Source organism: Lytechinus variegatus, chromosome 5 (assembly GCF_018143015.1).
Source record: "Lytechinus variegatus isolate NC3 chromosome 5, Lvar_3.0, whole genome shotgun sequence".
In the NCBI taxonomy this organism is placed as follows: Eukaryota; Metazoa; Echinodermata; class Echinoidea; order Temnopleuroida; family Toxopneustidae; genus Lytechinus; species Lytechinus variegatus.
In genome coordinates, this window is record NC_054744.1 from 47,934,979 (window position 1) to 47,949,597 (window position 14,619).

The 14,619-nt window shown below is 37.5% G+C and overlaps 1 protein-coding gene across 1 annotated transcript; it reads right to left on the bottom strand.

Annotated features, from left to right (window-relative positions):
- Positions 1-282: 282 nt before the first annotated feature.
- On the bottom strand, positions 283-12,553 carry LOC121415495. Its single transcript, XM_041608695.1, has 12 exons — positions 11,461-12,553; positions 8,821-9,064; positions 7,997-8,061; positions 7,059-7,310; positions 6,184-6,438; positions 5,457-5,744; positions 4,924-5,184; positions 4,131-4,325; positions 3,615-3,911; positions 2,708-2,890; positions 1,512-1,667; positions 283-971 (listed from the first exon to the last, which is right to left on the bottom strand). The coding sequence occupies exons 1-12, from the start codon at positions 11,660-11,662 to the stop codon at positions 283-285; spliced, it is 3,087 nt and encodes a 1,028-aa protein (XP_041464629.1). The 5' UTR covers positions 11,663-12,553.
- Positions 12,554-14,619: the final 2,066 nt, after the last annotated feature.

Genomic DNA, 14,619 nt, shown 5'->3' on the forward strand with positions numbered 1-14,619 from the left:
GGTTCGCTCTTCTGTTATCTTGCTCTTGATAATGAAAAGATGACAGATTAAATCGAAACTAAATTCTTACCAATCAGTAAATCTCTAAGTGCCCTTAATGTATAATTTCATTTACAACTGTTTTACATAATATACATTGCCTTATGCTTGCAGTTTCATTTTTATTGTATATTTCTAATACAACTTGGCGTATGGTCAACAACAAATTACTCTACAATGCCCTGATACTTACAAATCTACTAAAAAACTATAAAGACAATATGATTCAAACTAAACAAGGATCTACAGTCTTGTAGTAGGTGCATTATTTTCATCCATGACAGTTTCACCTTCTCTTTGGACTGGGGGTGGTGGAGGGCTAGGAGGCGAAGGGGGAGCTGGCCAAAGATACTCTCCAGTGCTCTCATCAAGTACCTTCTCACCACGTTTCTCCTCCCCTTGGTTGGTAGGCGATTGTGACGTGCTACTTTCTTCGGGTGATCCAGGTGACGTTGTAGATTCACCGCCATCAGGACCGCCGTGTTCCGACCGACCTGAACCGTCGGCAGGTCGCATCATCAACCCACCGTCATCGTCTCGTACTCCAAACGTAAAATTCGAGTTCATGAGTGCGACTTCGTCTGGGTCCTCTTGCGAATAACCGTACTGTGTGCTCAGCGATGACCGACTGAACTGCCTAGAGACGTTCCGTCGTGCCGTACCTCTGTTGTTTTCATATCGCATGTCCGGACCGGTCGCCGTTTCGTTGTCACTTTCGAAAGCCTGGTTGAGGTATTGCAACTTGCTTAAAGATCGTTTTCGTGATGACGAAGGGAAGTGATGGGTGATTGTATTCCTCATGCAGCAGTAGATGATACCGATGATGACGAGGAAGAGGATACCGAGACATAAGATGATACAGAAGATGACGAATATGGCAGTAAGGCTCGTAAAAGTTGTTTCCTGGGGTTCTGAAGGAGTGACCGACGAACCTTAAAGAATGGTATGAAAGAATATACCTTTTAAACAAACTTTTGTTCGACAAATCCATGTTTTTTTTTATATAATTATGATGTGTAGGGCAGTACAAAGTCTGCTCTGCAAACCCTTCACTCTAGTTAAGTGGTCTGAATACTGAATACTACATGACCTACAATGTCCTATGTACTGAAGGACTTCTCGCTCAGGCACGCTAGTCTTGTGTGAAGACCTAATTGTTGATCAAAGTTTCAATCAAGGCCTGCAGACTATAGACAGTAAAAACCTTATAAAACAATTATAATAAAAGGTATATTCGGAGTTGCACATTAATATTTGCCCCCAAAACAATGAAAGAGACAGAAAGAAAAAAACGGACAGGGCAGCAACAACAACGGCAATAGTAGCAAGTAGTAGTAGAAGGAGGATGAGGAGAAGTAGTAGTAGTAGTGTAGCCGCAACAGCAGCAGTAGTAAGTAGTCGTATTAGAATTAGTGTGATGATAACAGTAGTACTGAAGTAATATAGTAATAAGTAATAGATATGTATCTTACATCCGCGTTCAGATATCTTCCCTTCTCCGCCTACGATGTTCTCTCCTGTACACGGCTTGCAGGATGTCTGCTGAGGAAGGTCTTGATAGTCTTCCACAGGACAAAACTCACATATGTTCCTAGTTTCTTCAAAGTATGATCCTCGTGGGCAAGGCACTACCAAAGAAAAGTAGGAGAAATAGGTTAAAGGTTGTTATAGTTATTATATCAAGTAAACCTTGGTCTATAGCGAAATACCTGACACTCAGTTTGACAAGGGTATCCGTGGTCACGTTCAGGAGAGCGTTTGATGAGAGGACCTTTCTGGTGCTGTATCCAACAAGTCCCATTTTATCCGACAGTTACCACAGTAAAAGTGCTTCTCAGCCAATCCAAAATCAAGGAAAGTTGTCAGATCAGGTCCCGTTGCAGAAAGAGTTGCGTTTAAACGCAAGTCAAAAAATCAATCGCAAGTCCCAAATGCGCGCTGTTGATTGGTTGAAAATCAAGTTGCGCATGATTTTTAGAGTTGCAATTGATTGCAACTCTTTCTGCAACGGGCCCCATTATTGTCGGACATTAATGTTGATGAAACGCTTTCATGATTACGTCTTGATCCAAAAGGTTTACCCTGTTTTATTAGGTGTTTAGTATGCCATTGCTTAAGCAATGGCATACTAAACACCTGTTCCCTATAAAATGATGCGATCCATTAGTAGAAGGAGTTACCCAAGAAGTAACACCAGTGTATCACTCCTCAATAATGTGGTATACGATTTAATTTTTTCTTGACATGTTTTTATCATTAACATCATTATCATCATCACCTGATCATTATTAATGCCATCGGTTAAAACTAGTAGTTGCAGGAGGACGAAGAGGATGTTAAGTGTTTGAGTAAGAATAATCATCGATGGTGAAATACTAAGATATTAATTGTCTTGTATTATTTTCACGTTTAACACCTCAAGCATCCACCTAAGTCAATGCTCAAAGCAACACCCTCATTGGAAGAAGTAAAAGAAGAATACAAGAAAGGAAGAGAAGAAGAAGAAGAAGGAGGAGGAGGAGAATAAGAAGAAGTAGTAGAGGTAGTAGTAGTAGTAGTAGTAGCAGGTGTAGTAGTAGTAGTAGTAGCAGTAGCAGTGATGGTGGTAGTAGTAATAGTAGAAGATGATGATTACGATGGTGGTGTTAAAGATATTGGTTGAACTTACCACATCCACGGTCAGTGATCTTCCATCCACGAGGACATGACCAAGTGAAACCTGATGAAACGACCGACCAGTCCGTCTCTGAATTATAGTCATTCCCATCGATCCGGATTGTAACCCGACTTTCCATCACGTGCCTTTCGATCATCTTGACGAGGGTATCAACGTCTTGCTCCATACTTGCCACTATGAGTGACCAAACAAAAATAAAATTAACTTGTGATTCATTTCACGTTGTTCGAACAGTAGAATAAGACAATCAAGCTGGCTATCAGCATAGTCAATGAATGTTTCTCAATCATATTCTTTTGTCCTTTTTTGTCAGATTTAAGAAAAAGTTAAGAGAAACTCACGAGAAGAAGTTGTCAACCCATGGTTGTGAGATGTATTCTGTCACGTGACATGTCACTAGACTTATTACGGGGCCTTTAGATACATGCTTTTCATAACTGATTTATTCATCCTGAAAATGCATTGGCGGCGGAAGCCAAAAAATTTAAGGGTGGTCCACCTGAAATTGTGATGGACACATGTAAAAAAAATTGACAAGCCCCCCCCCCAAAAAAAAGGTTATCAACCTAAATTACAGGGGGCAGAAACATTTTTAGGGGGGACACAGGAAAAACGAAATTGACAAGCAAATGAAATAAAATAAAGGTTATCAACTAAAAAATTAGGGGGGCCGTCCCCCCACCTCAAATTTAGGGGGGGGGGGGGGCTGTTCCCCCCGCTTCTGCCGCCTATGTGAAAATGTTTTCTGTCTATCTCAAGGCTGGGTCCAGGATTTAAGGAAAGGGGGACATAGTGGTTTGATATGTAAGGAAGCCTTCACAAAGACTCTAAGAATGCAGTGCATGCAGAGTTCGCGAACTGACGCATCGGAGTTAAGAGGTATGTGAAATTTGCTTACCTCGCATATTGTCTGTATTACTATCGACCACGGAGCTGACTTCGATGTCGACATCAAGAAGTGTCCGCGCTGACTGTCGTCGTTTCTTCGCCCCTGATTTCCCGCCACAGTGTGGTATGATATAACTATCTTCGCATGCTTTAGCGTCCTCGTACTCACATAAGGATTCCTCCAGTAGTTGAGGAACGATATAGGTTCGAACAATACGGGGAAGGTCTTCGTCGTTGAGACACGTCTCTTGCGGAATGATGAAACGTATCGTTACGGTTTGATATATTCGCTCTCCCAATTCAGGTTCTGGTTAGAGTAGAATGAGGATTATTTAGAGAAAAAAAATCGTGAGTCGAGATAAAGAGTAGGCCTGGGTTTGAGAGTTCGCACAACCACCCAGTCAATTGGCAGCTTTATCTATTGCCTGTGGCATAAGAACTGATAAGACAGCGAATCCATTACTATAACCTAGTCCCCCAATTAAAAATAGAGAAAATTATTATTTAAGCGGTTACATTATTTTACCTGCGCACATTGCGTCATTGGGTAACGGGTTCCAATATGTAACGCCATCAGTTGCCATCTCACAGATGAATTGGTTAGAAGTCATGACATATAGGAAACCAAAGTCACATGAAACACTACATTGTGTTTGACCTGATGCCGTCTCCTGGCAGACTGCTGAAGTGTTTGGAAGACTCGGAAATGGACAAACTGCACCTGTTAAACGCATACAAGAAAGAAACGATTTTTGAATGTTTAAACGTTCAATAATCGAAGTCCATGAATATAACATCAAACACGGGCTATACAAGCACATACAAGATTTAGAATGAAATGCTTTGTTTCGTACATTTATTCTTTTATCAAGCCTATCTTATTAAAGTGATCAACCTTGCATGAACCCCTGATATTTCTCTTTAAAAAAAATCTGCAAATGTAAATCCAGACGGTGTATCTGGATAAGTATGGCGAGATACCTCTCTTTAAATAAACACTGTTTCAAAGAGCATTGGTGAGAATTTTCATTAAACACTGTTAAAGCATGTCAAGCAAACGTCTGCAACGAAGACGCTCCTGAACATTTTGAACTTCATCATGTTCATGATGCAAAGCCATCATGCAATCTTACTGCCGTTCTAAGGAGGAGGAACAGTAAACATGCAATCCCGCAGATTGATTTCATATGAAAATATTAAAATTCTCACTTTGCATGTTTTGTGATTGACTAGGGAACCCCCGTTTTCCTGATTAAACAATGGCATACTAAACACCTCCTAACATTCACGCAGTCAAAGCTACCAGAAGGTCCACCTACCGACTTTCTGGACAGAGGCAATAAACTGACATCGAGCAACGTTATTGAATGTATCGCTGGCTTCGGCGGTGATGACACTCATCTTAGGTGGATCTGAAGCTTCAAGGATCGAACCATTCTCAGGGCTGTATGATATAGTGATGTTGTAAGAGGCAGCAAGGTTGTCCGATGCTTGAGCCGGAGACCATGTGACCGGAGTCGTGTCCCTATTTGTTCTCACTCTGATATTTTGCGGACATTCGATGGTCGGGGTCTCATCGTCTGTTTTTAAAAAAAGAATTAGAGAAAGGGACTATCGTAAAAATAAATTCAATGATTGCATTCTTTAACATATTGCCCAATAGAAGCAGAGAGGTAAGATGGAGCCGATATCCTGATTTTGATTCAATACATAATTTCCACTTAGAAGTAACGTTAACTAGACAAATCACAACTTTGTATTCTCAGTTAAATGTATATCAGTAGTATACCAATCTTTGTGAACCTTAGCGAGTCTAGTGAGAATGTAACGTTCGCAAACTAAGCTGGTTTACCAACGATTTTAAGTACGAAGCTGCAAGTACGCTTCTCATTCGTAGTGGGATCTTCTGCCACGAATGTAAACCGTTGCCCCTCCCTGAACCTCTCCGAGTACTGAACTATCCCCGGTAGGGTGACATCGGTAGGTCCAGCGGTACGGTAGATGGGTACGGGCTGTCCGTTGACATCGCGTCCCTGGATGTCCAGGTCGATGGTACTACTATCTTTACCAGGATCCAGAGGGAAGGTGATGACATCGTTGTCGGGACAGTCGATCATGATGAGGTTGTCGTCGTCGACACCTTAAGAGAGATCAATTAAATGTATGTTGTCATCGTTGGCAGTAATTCAGAGACCAGTGACAGGTTGCAAATTTGGCATTGCATAATTTTTATTACGTCATTTAGACTGAGGTGGTCGGACAAGGGTAGATAGCAGGTCATGTGGAGAGTGATCTCCTCCCATCCCCCTCCTTCTCCCTCACCCCATTCGGACCTCGAAGTTATTTAATATGCCATTGAATCTCTGGACCCCTCAGAAGAACAGCCGTTAGGCTGAAGAGGGCTATCCAGCCCATGTGTTGGAAAATGAATAAATTAAAAAAAAAAAATTAAAAAAAAATTCTCGGTAAGATTCGTGCGCTTTGAGCCAATTTTACATGTATGATACACTACGAGATGCAATCATGGTTATTATGACCTGGTAATGATCTATCCCTGTCCTCTATTTCTTTACTCCTACCTTGCTCTCCCACCAATATCCTAAAGTCACACGTGGCTGCGTTGCCCGATGTATCATACGCCGTCACTGTTATTATAACCGGGTCTGGCGAAACAGGTAGTCTGATACCATTGATGTGTGAATAGACGATAGGGTTACTAGATCGGAGTCCGACATTATCTCTGGCTACCGCTGGGGGCCAGAAGACCTCGATATCCGATGAAGATGTCTGAAGCAGGCGGTTTTGTGGACATGTTATATTGGGTGCCTGGTTATCTAGAGAGGGATGGAAGATAGGTAAGGTATAGAGATCAAACTCAGCCAATGGGTTAAGTATCACAGTAGTGAGACCAGTAGGGTCAGGAGTAAGTATTCAAATTAGACAGTAAGGTTAGGAGGAATAAGAAAATAAAATTAGGGAATATAAGAATTACACACAGTTCGACTGGGAAATATATTGTTATATTGGCATTAATGAAGCATCAGCTTGCGAAATTATGTATGTTTAAAACGTTGATTTGTTTAAACAGTATAATAAAGTGTGATTTAACCGTATGTCGCCACTTGACTCAACATCTCAAAAAAAAAAATAAGCAAATGTATAAGTGCTTTTGTATTTTAAGATACCTTTTTCGCGTACATTGCTGTCTGTAATAAAGATTAAAGTTTAATAATGGTTTATGTAACTTTATAATCTTTATACTTCATTTATCGCTCTCCACCATATCCATCGATTATATTCTTCGCTAGTAAGTAATCATATCATAATTATACCAGTTAAAATATTAATTTTACTGTTGCAGTCATTTTTTTAGCGGTGGAGGAGGCTCATCAATTTTTTTTCAAAAAGGCCCCCTCCACTATCAATCCGGGATCCAACCCAGAATCCGACTGACCTGTTAGTATGAGAAGAAACGAGCAATCATTGCTGGTATCAATGGCTCCTCTCATCCTGACAGTCACTGTCACACCTTGACGGAGTGTCTCACTGTAGTCTAATTGTGTTGGACTCGACATCACCGGCCCGCTGATGATGTCGTAAGGTGGTACACCTTGACCCAACACATCGTCCAAATCAACAATAGCATAGCTTTGGTCTTTCTCCAATGAAAATTCAAACATCTCGGGACAGTTATAAACTCCGCCAGCTTGAGAGAAAAACGTTGAGAGAACATTAATTACAATGGGATATTTCCGGAACACAATCTTAGCGTTTTAAACAACAAAGTTTATTTCCATTTATTTCCATATTTAATCATCATTTAAGCATGGTTACTTTTAAATACACCTACCATTATGCTCATAATAATAAACAGTGTTGCATAAAATTTTAAACAGCGAAGTTACTATGTATATACATTGCATGGCGTATAAAATCAATCCGATTAAAACAAATTCAAGGTCCTTGCAAATGCAAGGTGTGAAGCGATTTTTTTTTTTTGGGGGGGCGGCAAAATTACAGTATAGACAACCATTACTGAAATGAAATCTTGTTTATTCATATTATATTGCAAATCTCTTTTTTTTTCTATCTCTCTAATTTTGAATGAATGCACCTAAAATGCAACTTTATGCAATCCGATGCCTTAGACTATGATATGAACTTAATGAGGAATATAAATGCACTCCACAATGTGACATTCAGTGTTCATGTATTAAGAAAATAATGAAATGTGGTATCGGGGGATAATCAGTGTTATTTTCTCATTGTGCTTGCAATATTTCTTTAACGTTTTATTTTGGAAAATATATATATTTCTTTCAAGTGTGATCATGTTATCAGATACTTTTCTGGAACGATAATAAACGCGATTCATTTTATTTTAAGTCCTACCTCCCCTGATAACGTCCGAATATCTGTTCGTCCAATACACAGTAAACGACTCGACCACTGTGACTCTGTGGATTAAAGTGTAAAAGAATTAGATTGCCATGGTTTTGATCTGCATCTCACTTATTTCGTACTAAGCCAATCAACGAGTTTATGTTTCTTATCACGTCTACAGTAAAAAAAAGAGTTAGATTTGGGTGATTTCGGTGCGAGTAAAACATTAGTGATATTATTATAGTCTTATATTCTCATTAGTAATTATTGTTATATCGGTAAATGCTATCATGTCTACGAGAAGATATATATGTGTAAAGCTTTACATGTACAACAGCTTTTGACAACTCTTTTTTTATCTAAATATTGTAAAGAAATGGATGAAGAGAACAATGTTATCAGATACTTCTGTAGAACGATATATATATATATATATATATATATATATATATATATATAAATTTTCAAAGTTGCACCGAACTGAACGTTACTCCGATATTTAAAAAAAATGGTGTTTCGACAGGGAATATATTCCTTTTAACCCTCATCATATTCATACTTCCCTCACATTATCTTATGGTTTTATAATCATGCTTCTAAACTTAACCCTACTCCTTTGCATAACGATATGGGATCGCAACATTAATGATAAGATATCGTCAGCCCCAAAATATGTGTTCATCGTAGCTGTGATATCAATTTTACTTCGAGAATTTATTTATTATTATCAGTTGAAATAGATGAATATAGTTTTCAAGGATATATTGAGGAGGAAGTAATTAATCATTTTCCTTCTATAAACTTAATTACATGATTTCAATGATGGTACTCACATAAACTGTATGTCACTATGTAGTGATGTTGGTGCCCGCCAACCGACAACCACAGACGACATTCTTTCCTGTGACATACCTATGCTGTGTGTTACAGAATTCAAAGCTGGTCCACCTGGGCATGTTAGATGTTGAGCCGTAGAGGGCCTCGTCTCAAAGAATCCAACAGGGATGTTTTGGTTTACTGGTCTTGCTTGGATGAAAAACCCGCGAATTATGCTGCCAGTGTTTGATGAAATGGTTACTGAGGGTGATAGATAAAGAATTAAGAAGTTACACAAACTTTGATACACTTATTCTGTTTATGCCCTATTGTTTCTAAGTTTTTTGACGGAGGTAAATACTTGGTTGAATTTCCACAATATAAGTTGTCACAAATTTTCAAATATTGATATATGTTTTGGTGTTCCAAGTAAGTTTCAACATCTCTCAAACACAATAATTTTATTTGCAAAATACTTCATTTTCAGAACAAAATGTCAAGAAGGACAACTTTCGTTAGCTTTATTCATAAATGAGTTGAAATTTGTTGAAAATGTTGAAAAGTTTATTGCTTTCAAAAAGGGCAAGGAGATGCTACATTATAAAAAATGGAGACCTTTTACATATTTTGAACCAAGTTGAGACTTGCTTGTATTTGTTATGTATTTAATGATATACTTTATCTTCATTACGATGAATATTGATGTATCTTGTTGTACACGATGAATATTGTACATATATTTTGTTTTATTGAAGCAATAAAGATTCAAAAAAGGAAAAAAAAGAATAAAGAAGTTTAAATGAGCTTCCGCCAATCAGACTAGCATCATAAAATTGTACATCACTCCAATATTGATGCTTATAACAGGGTGCTACACAACTTTTTAGAAGCACTTGCCCAGTTGGGCAAGTAAATTTTTAAATGGTTGAAATATACTTGCCCCAATATATATTTCACTTGCCCGAAAAAAAATCATTGAAAAAAAGTTTTACCTCTCTAAATGAACGTTTTGCGGTTTTATAAACCATTAACCCTTTTCTCACTTTTGGCATGAACTGATCTACTTTGTTATTGCATTTCTTTTTCCAAAGTGATTTTATCTTGCCTGACATTACCAAAATTAGGGTCAATATTATAATAACCCTAATTTTGGTCATTCTACTGTGAGAATTTTGCTTGCCCAATTCGGGCAAGTAGTTTTGGTCTTTACTTCAAAACGCTTGCCCAACTCTAAGTTCTACTTGCCCCGGGCAATCGGGCAAGTGCTTATGTAGCACCCTGTTATAAACATGCCGAGAATGCATTTTTTTTTTTACTTACAATGAGAATTGTGTGAATTTTGTTTGTTGAAGGCGAAACATTACAAATAACGGAAAAGATATTATTCCTAGTTTTCCGACAATATCATTTGAATAATCATCTTTCCCCTTTTACCATTTAAAAGTTTCCCTTTTCCCCTTTTCTTATCCTCCTCCTCCTCTTCTTCTTTTTCTTCTTCTTCTTCTTCTTCTACTTTTCTTCTTCTCCATCTCCTTCGTTTTTCTTGTATAACTCGAAGCATTGTTGGAATTAAATTTGTATAAAATCATGTATGTATCAATGCAATAGAAATATCGTTTACTAAGTGAACGAAATAATAGTAAGGTTATGGGTGATTGTGTAACTGAATGAATAAATTAATGGGCACTGGCGTACCGTGGGTCACGGCATGGGAGATAACCAGCAAAAAATAGTCACACAGTGGACGCGCGAAGCGCGCTCGATTGTAAGGTATACCGACATAATACACATTTTTAGGAATGTGCCATTAAATGGATATGTATATCACTGATCAAACAATGCCAGCACGAAGTGCAAATTAACTTTTTTATATTCAGACCTAAAAAAGGGACATTATAAGCAAATTTTTGTAATCATGATACATATCTGTCTCACTAAACAAACAATACGAGTGCAAAGCGCGAGCTGAAATTTTTGTATATATATTGACCCCCAACACGAAAAATTTTAAGGACTGTGTTTTATGAATTCATACAGAGCATACACATCTCACATTAGTCATCTAATGCGAGCGTCAAGCGCTTGCTGATTTGGTAGTCATTGTTATGAACACGGTTCGTATATCACTGATCAATTATTGCGAATTAATGCGAAGCGCGTGCTAAAAAATGATATTCAGACCAGGCCTCGTTTTTGTGCCAGCCGATTTGGGGACACGTGCCCCCCCCCCGTAGTTACTCCGCTGTTCATGGGCCCTGGCATATATGAATGAATGGTTGAATGAATGAATGAAAGAATAAATGAACAAATAAACAAATAAGTAAATAAAAAAATAAATAAACAAATAAATAAAGAAATTAATGATTGAATGTATAAATGACTAAATTAACGAACTATTATGATTCAATAATAGAATGAATGAATTAAAGTAAAGAACGAACATGATGAATGTGCGATTGAATAAGTGAGTGAATGTATGATTAAGTGAGCGAATGAATTGATGATTTATGAATGATTGAATGAATAATTGGATAAAATAATAAATGAATTTATATCGGTGTGAATCGATGTCCATTTCCTTCATTGGCAATTCACCTCTGGTAAATAAAACGTTCTTCAAACAGTTTCTTTAAAACTACCGCAAATACAGGACTTACCTGTGACCTTTCCTCCTGGTTGATATGATTGACCATCAGTAGTGATGGAATAGCGGAATGGATTTGAGCTTGGTGTTGTCCCTTGGTGTCCTGGTGTAAGAGACACACAAGCTGATGCAGGCGCACCACTTTGGTAACCCCTTGAAAGCCCAACGAATCCGGCTTTGAAGATGAATATCAAATAAAATATAGAGGCTTGCATATTTCCTTCTGTTTTATTTCTATATTGGCCTTGATATCGGTTGGTAAAAGTCAGTGATCCGTTCCCGCCTTAATCACGTGCATCTATGAACAATATCCAATCATATTAGAAACGGTGTGACTTGGTCATGTGGTTTACTTTTGGCTTCCTGTTGATGGAATCTGAAGGTCATCGGTTCAAAACTATTCCGGGTAAGTCAGTCGAATGGTGAAGTTTGTTAATTCTAAAACGTGATGACGAGTATGTACATGAAATTAAACGTATTCATTTACACGCAACTGAAGCCAGTAAAATATGCGTGAGGACAAACATTTATACTTCTTGCAGAATACTATCTGCTACAAAAGGTTTACAAAAGCATAATTTCTCATACAGTTTTGTGAAATGAAAAAATAAAGTTGATTACTTTCGGTCTTTATCCCGTCTGAATAATGTTCTGATGCGTTGAAGTATTGATAGGTAAGCAATTCGCGGAATAAAGCAAAACAAATCAACTATTTGACTCTTTTTCGAGACTTTATAGCTCCATGATAGTTTCAGGGCAATATAAAAGCTTGGCATGTGTTTTTTCTCTGAATCACTGGCGTAATCCTTTAAATATCCGAGAGGAAGGCGATACTCAATCCATACAAAAAATCTTGGCTGGAAATGTACTCCCTTCAAACGAATTTAGAACATCACAATTTATCCATTATGAGTATAGCTGGATACACATTAAATGTAGATATTTCCAAGATTACGTCCTCTTTGCCATGTTCACAATACCTAGATTGGTGTAATATGCGAATCGGAGAGTGATGTCACCACCAATACGAGTAACGCTATAATTCATCCCACCAGATCAATATCCTGAAATACCAATTGCAGAAGGAGCTATATCCAATTTTGTGAATTTACAGAAATACAGGTGTCTATGAATAAGCTATACTAAACATGGTATTGTACACAGTACAAACCGTATTGTACACCAACCCGATCATGCCGATTGATCCATGATGAGGCATTGATTAAATCTAAAACATTTGTTTCAATTTTAAACAGCAATATTTGATTTCTGTTATTAATTGCTTAAAATATGAAAATTGTTTGTATGTTTCTTTAAAACAATTTATACACATGTTCAATTTTGTATTACAATGCAAGCCGATATTTAAAATACAAGTTTTGGATGGGGCATAATGCGTGACAAATAAGATGAATAAATAAAAACACCTCCTAAAAGAAAATGACATTTGGTAATTGAACAAATAGCTAAAACAAATATTTAAAAACAAGTTAACTTGGTCTATAAAGGTTTTGGTTTTGATATCATATCTGATTAGTCGTATTTACTCGCTGAACTAAAAGATTCTGAACTTAAAATAGAAAACACGATTTTCGTCTAAACTAATCTTATTCCGTTCTAGAATCTCCTCTTCAATTGCTTTATATTGTGATAATTTTTTGTCCTATGGATCAATACACGGGGAATCAACGTGTTTGTAAGATCGCAGGGGCATGGAATTCAATCTGCACGCAGACTATTAAATCGAGTCGACAAATTTTACAGCAAAAAATGGAAATGAACCGATTTTGTATAATAAAAAACGGACATAATTATTTAGGTGGATGATATTTCAAACTGATTTTCGTATAGTCTTTATTATTAACAGACAAATATTAATTAGGGGATTTATTTGACCCACCCCCTTCCTTCCCCTTCAATAAACCACTAGACATGCTAGATAGCAAAGAACTGATGTACATACAGCCACTCTTACACGAGTTAGGTGTGGTACATTCGCACCTGTATATTCGGCCCTGAAATCTTTGTTTGAAGGCGTGAGTTCTGCACAGATGTTGAAGCGTTAATGATATACTAGTAGCTCTCTTTCAACTGTTCTGTTTGTGGTAACTCCCGTAGGAACTCGGCAGGACAGCATTTTTTGCTGGTAAACGCCAAGCCGGCATATAACCAATTACCTATGAAACGTTTTACGTCTAGGTTAATCATATCACTCTCGGGCCTTTTTATCATAGTGGAGATAATGGCAGAGTTGGGATTCGAACTCACAACCTTGCGATTATGAGTCCAATGCTCTAACCACTGGACCATTCTACTACGCAGTGGTCCAAGCCCATGCCATATATCCGGAATTTTTTTAATCTATTTATTTTTTTGCTATTTGTATTGTCATTTTCTTTTGCTAACTAATCTTTGTTGGTGGTAACTTTTGACAATTAAAAAAAAAATTTTTTTTTACACCACGCACCCCCCCCCCCTGAAAATGTCTAATCATAACACACTCATCATTTTTAACGACGTGTATAAGACTAGATAATAGTGACGATATTCATGCCAATGATGATGGAAAAAAATAATGCCAGGCACTAACTAAAAAATACTAGATATGTAGTGGCCACTTTCTAAATCAAATGAAAAATCAATGAAAATTTTAGACCAAAATCCTATCGCACGCACGGAAACCGATCAGCGCTAACATAATAAATGCAAATATGAATTCATATTGCAGAATACACCAGGAAAATCCGAAAATAATTTAACTAAATTCAATTGATTTCATTCATTCACGTCCATTAAAAGGAAATATAAACAGTAAAAAGAACAATAAATACATAAACAAGTCAACACAATGACAATAAGAAAGAGTAGAACCAATATGCAGTGGATGGATTAGCAAACGCCAAAGACCTATCGAAGCCAACCCCCCCCCCTTGGTTCTGCGCATTGGTAAATAAAATAGATTAATGGTGATTAAACAGTTATTATGTACTACAAAAATATTAACATAAACTAACGAAAGAAAGTCATAAGAAACATGATATCCAACAACCACGATAACAAATGATAATTATGATTTATGATAATTAGTAGAATGATGATTATGAAATCCCTACTATCTTAACACTCCCTCCCCCCGCCTCCCCCTTTCTCCCCCCTCCTTCCTCTCTCTCTC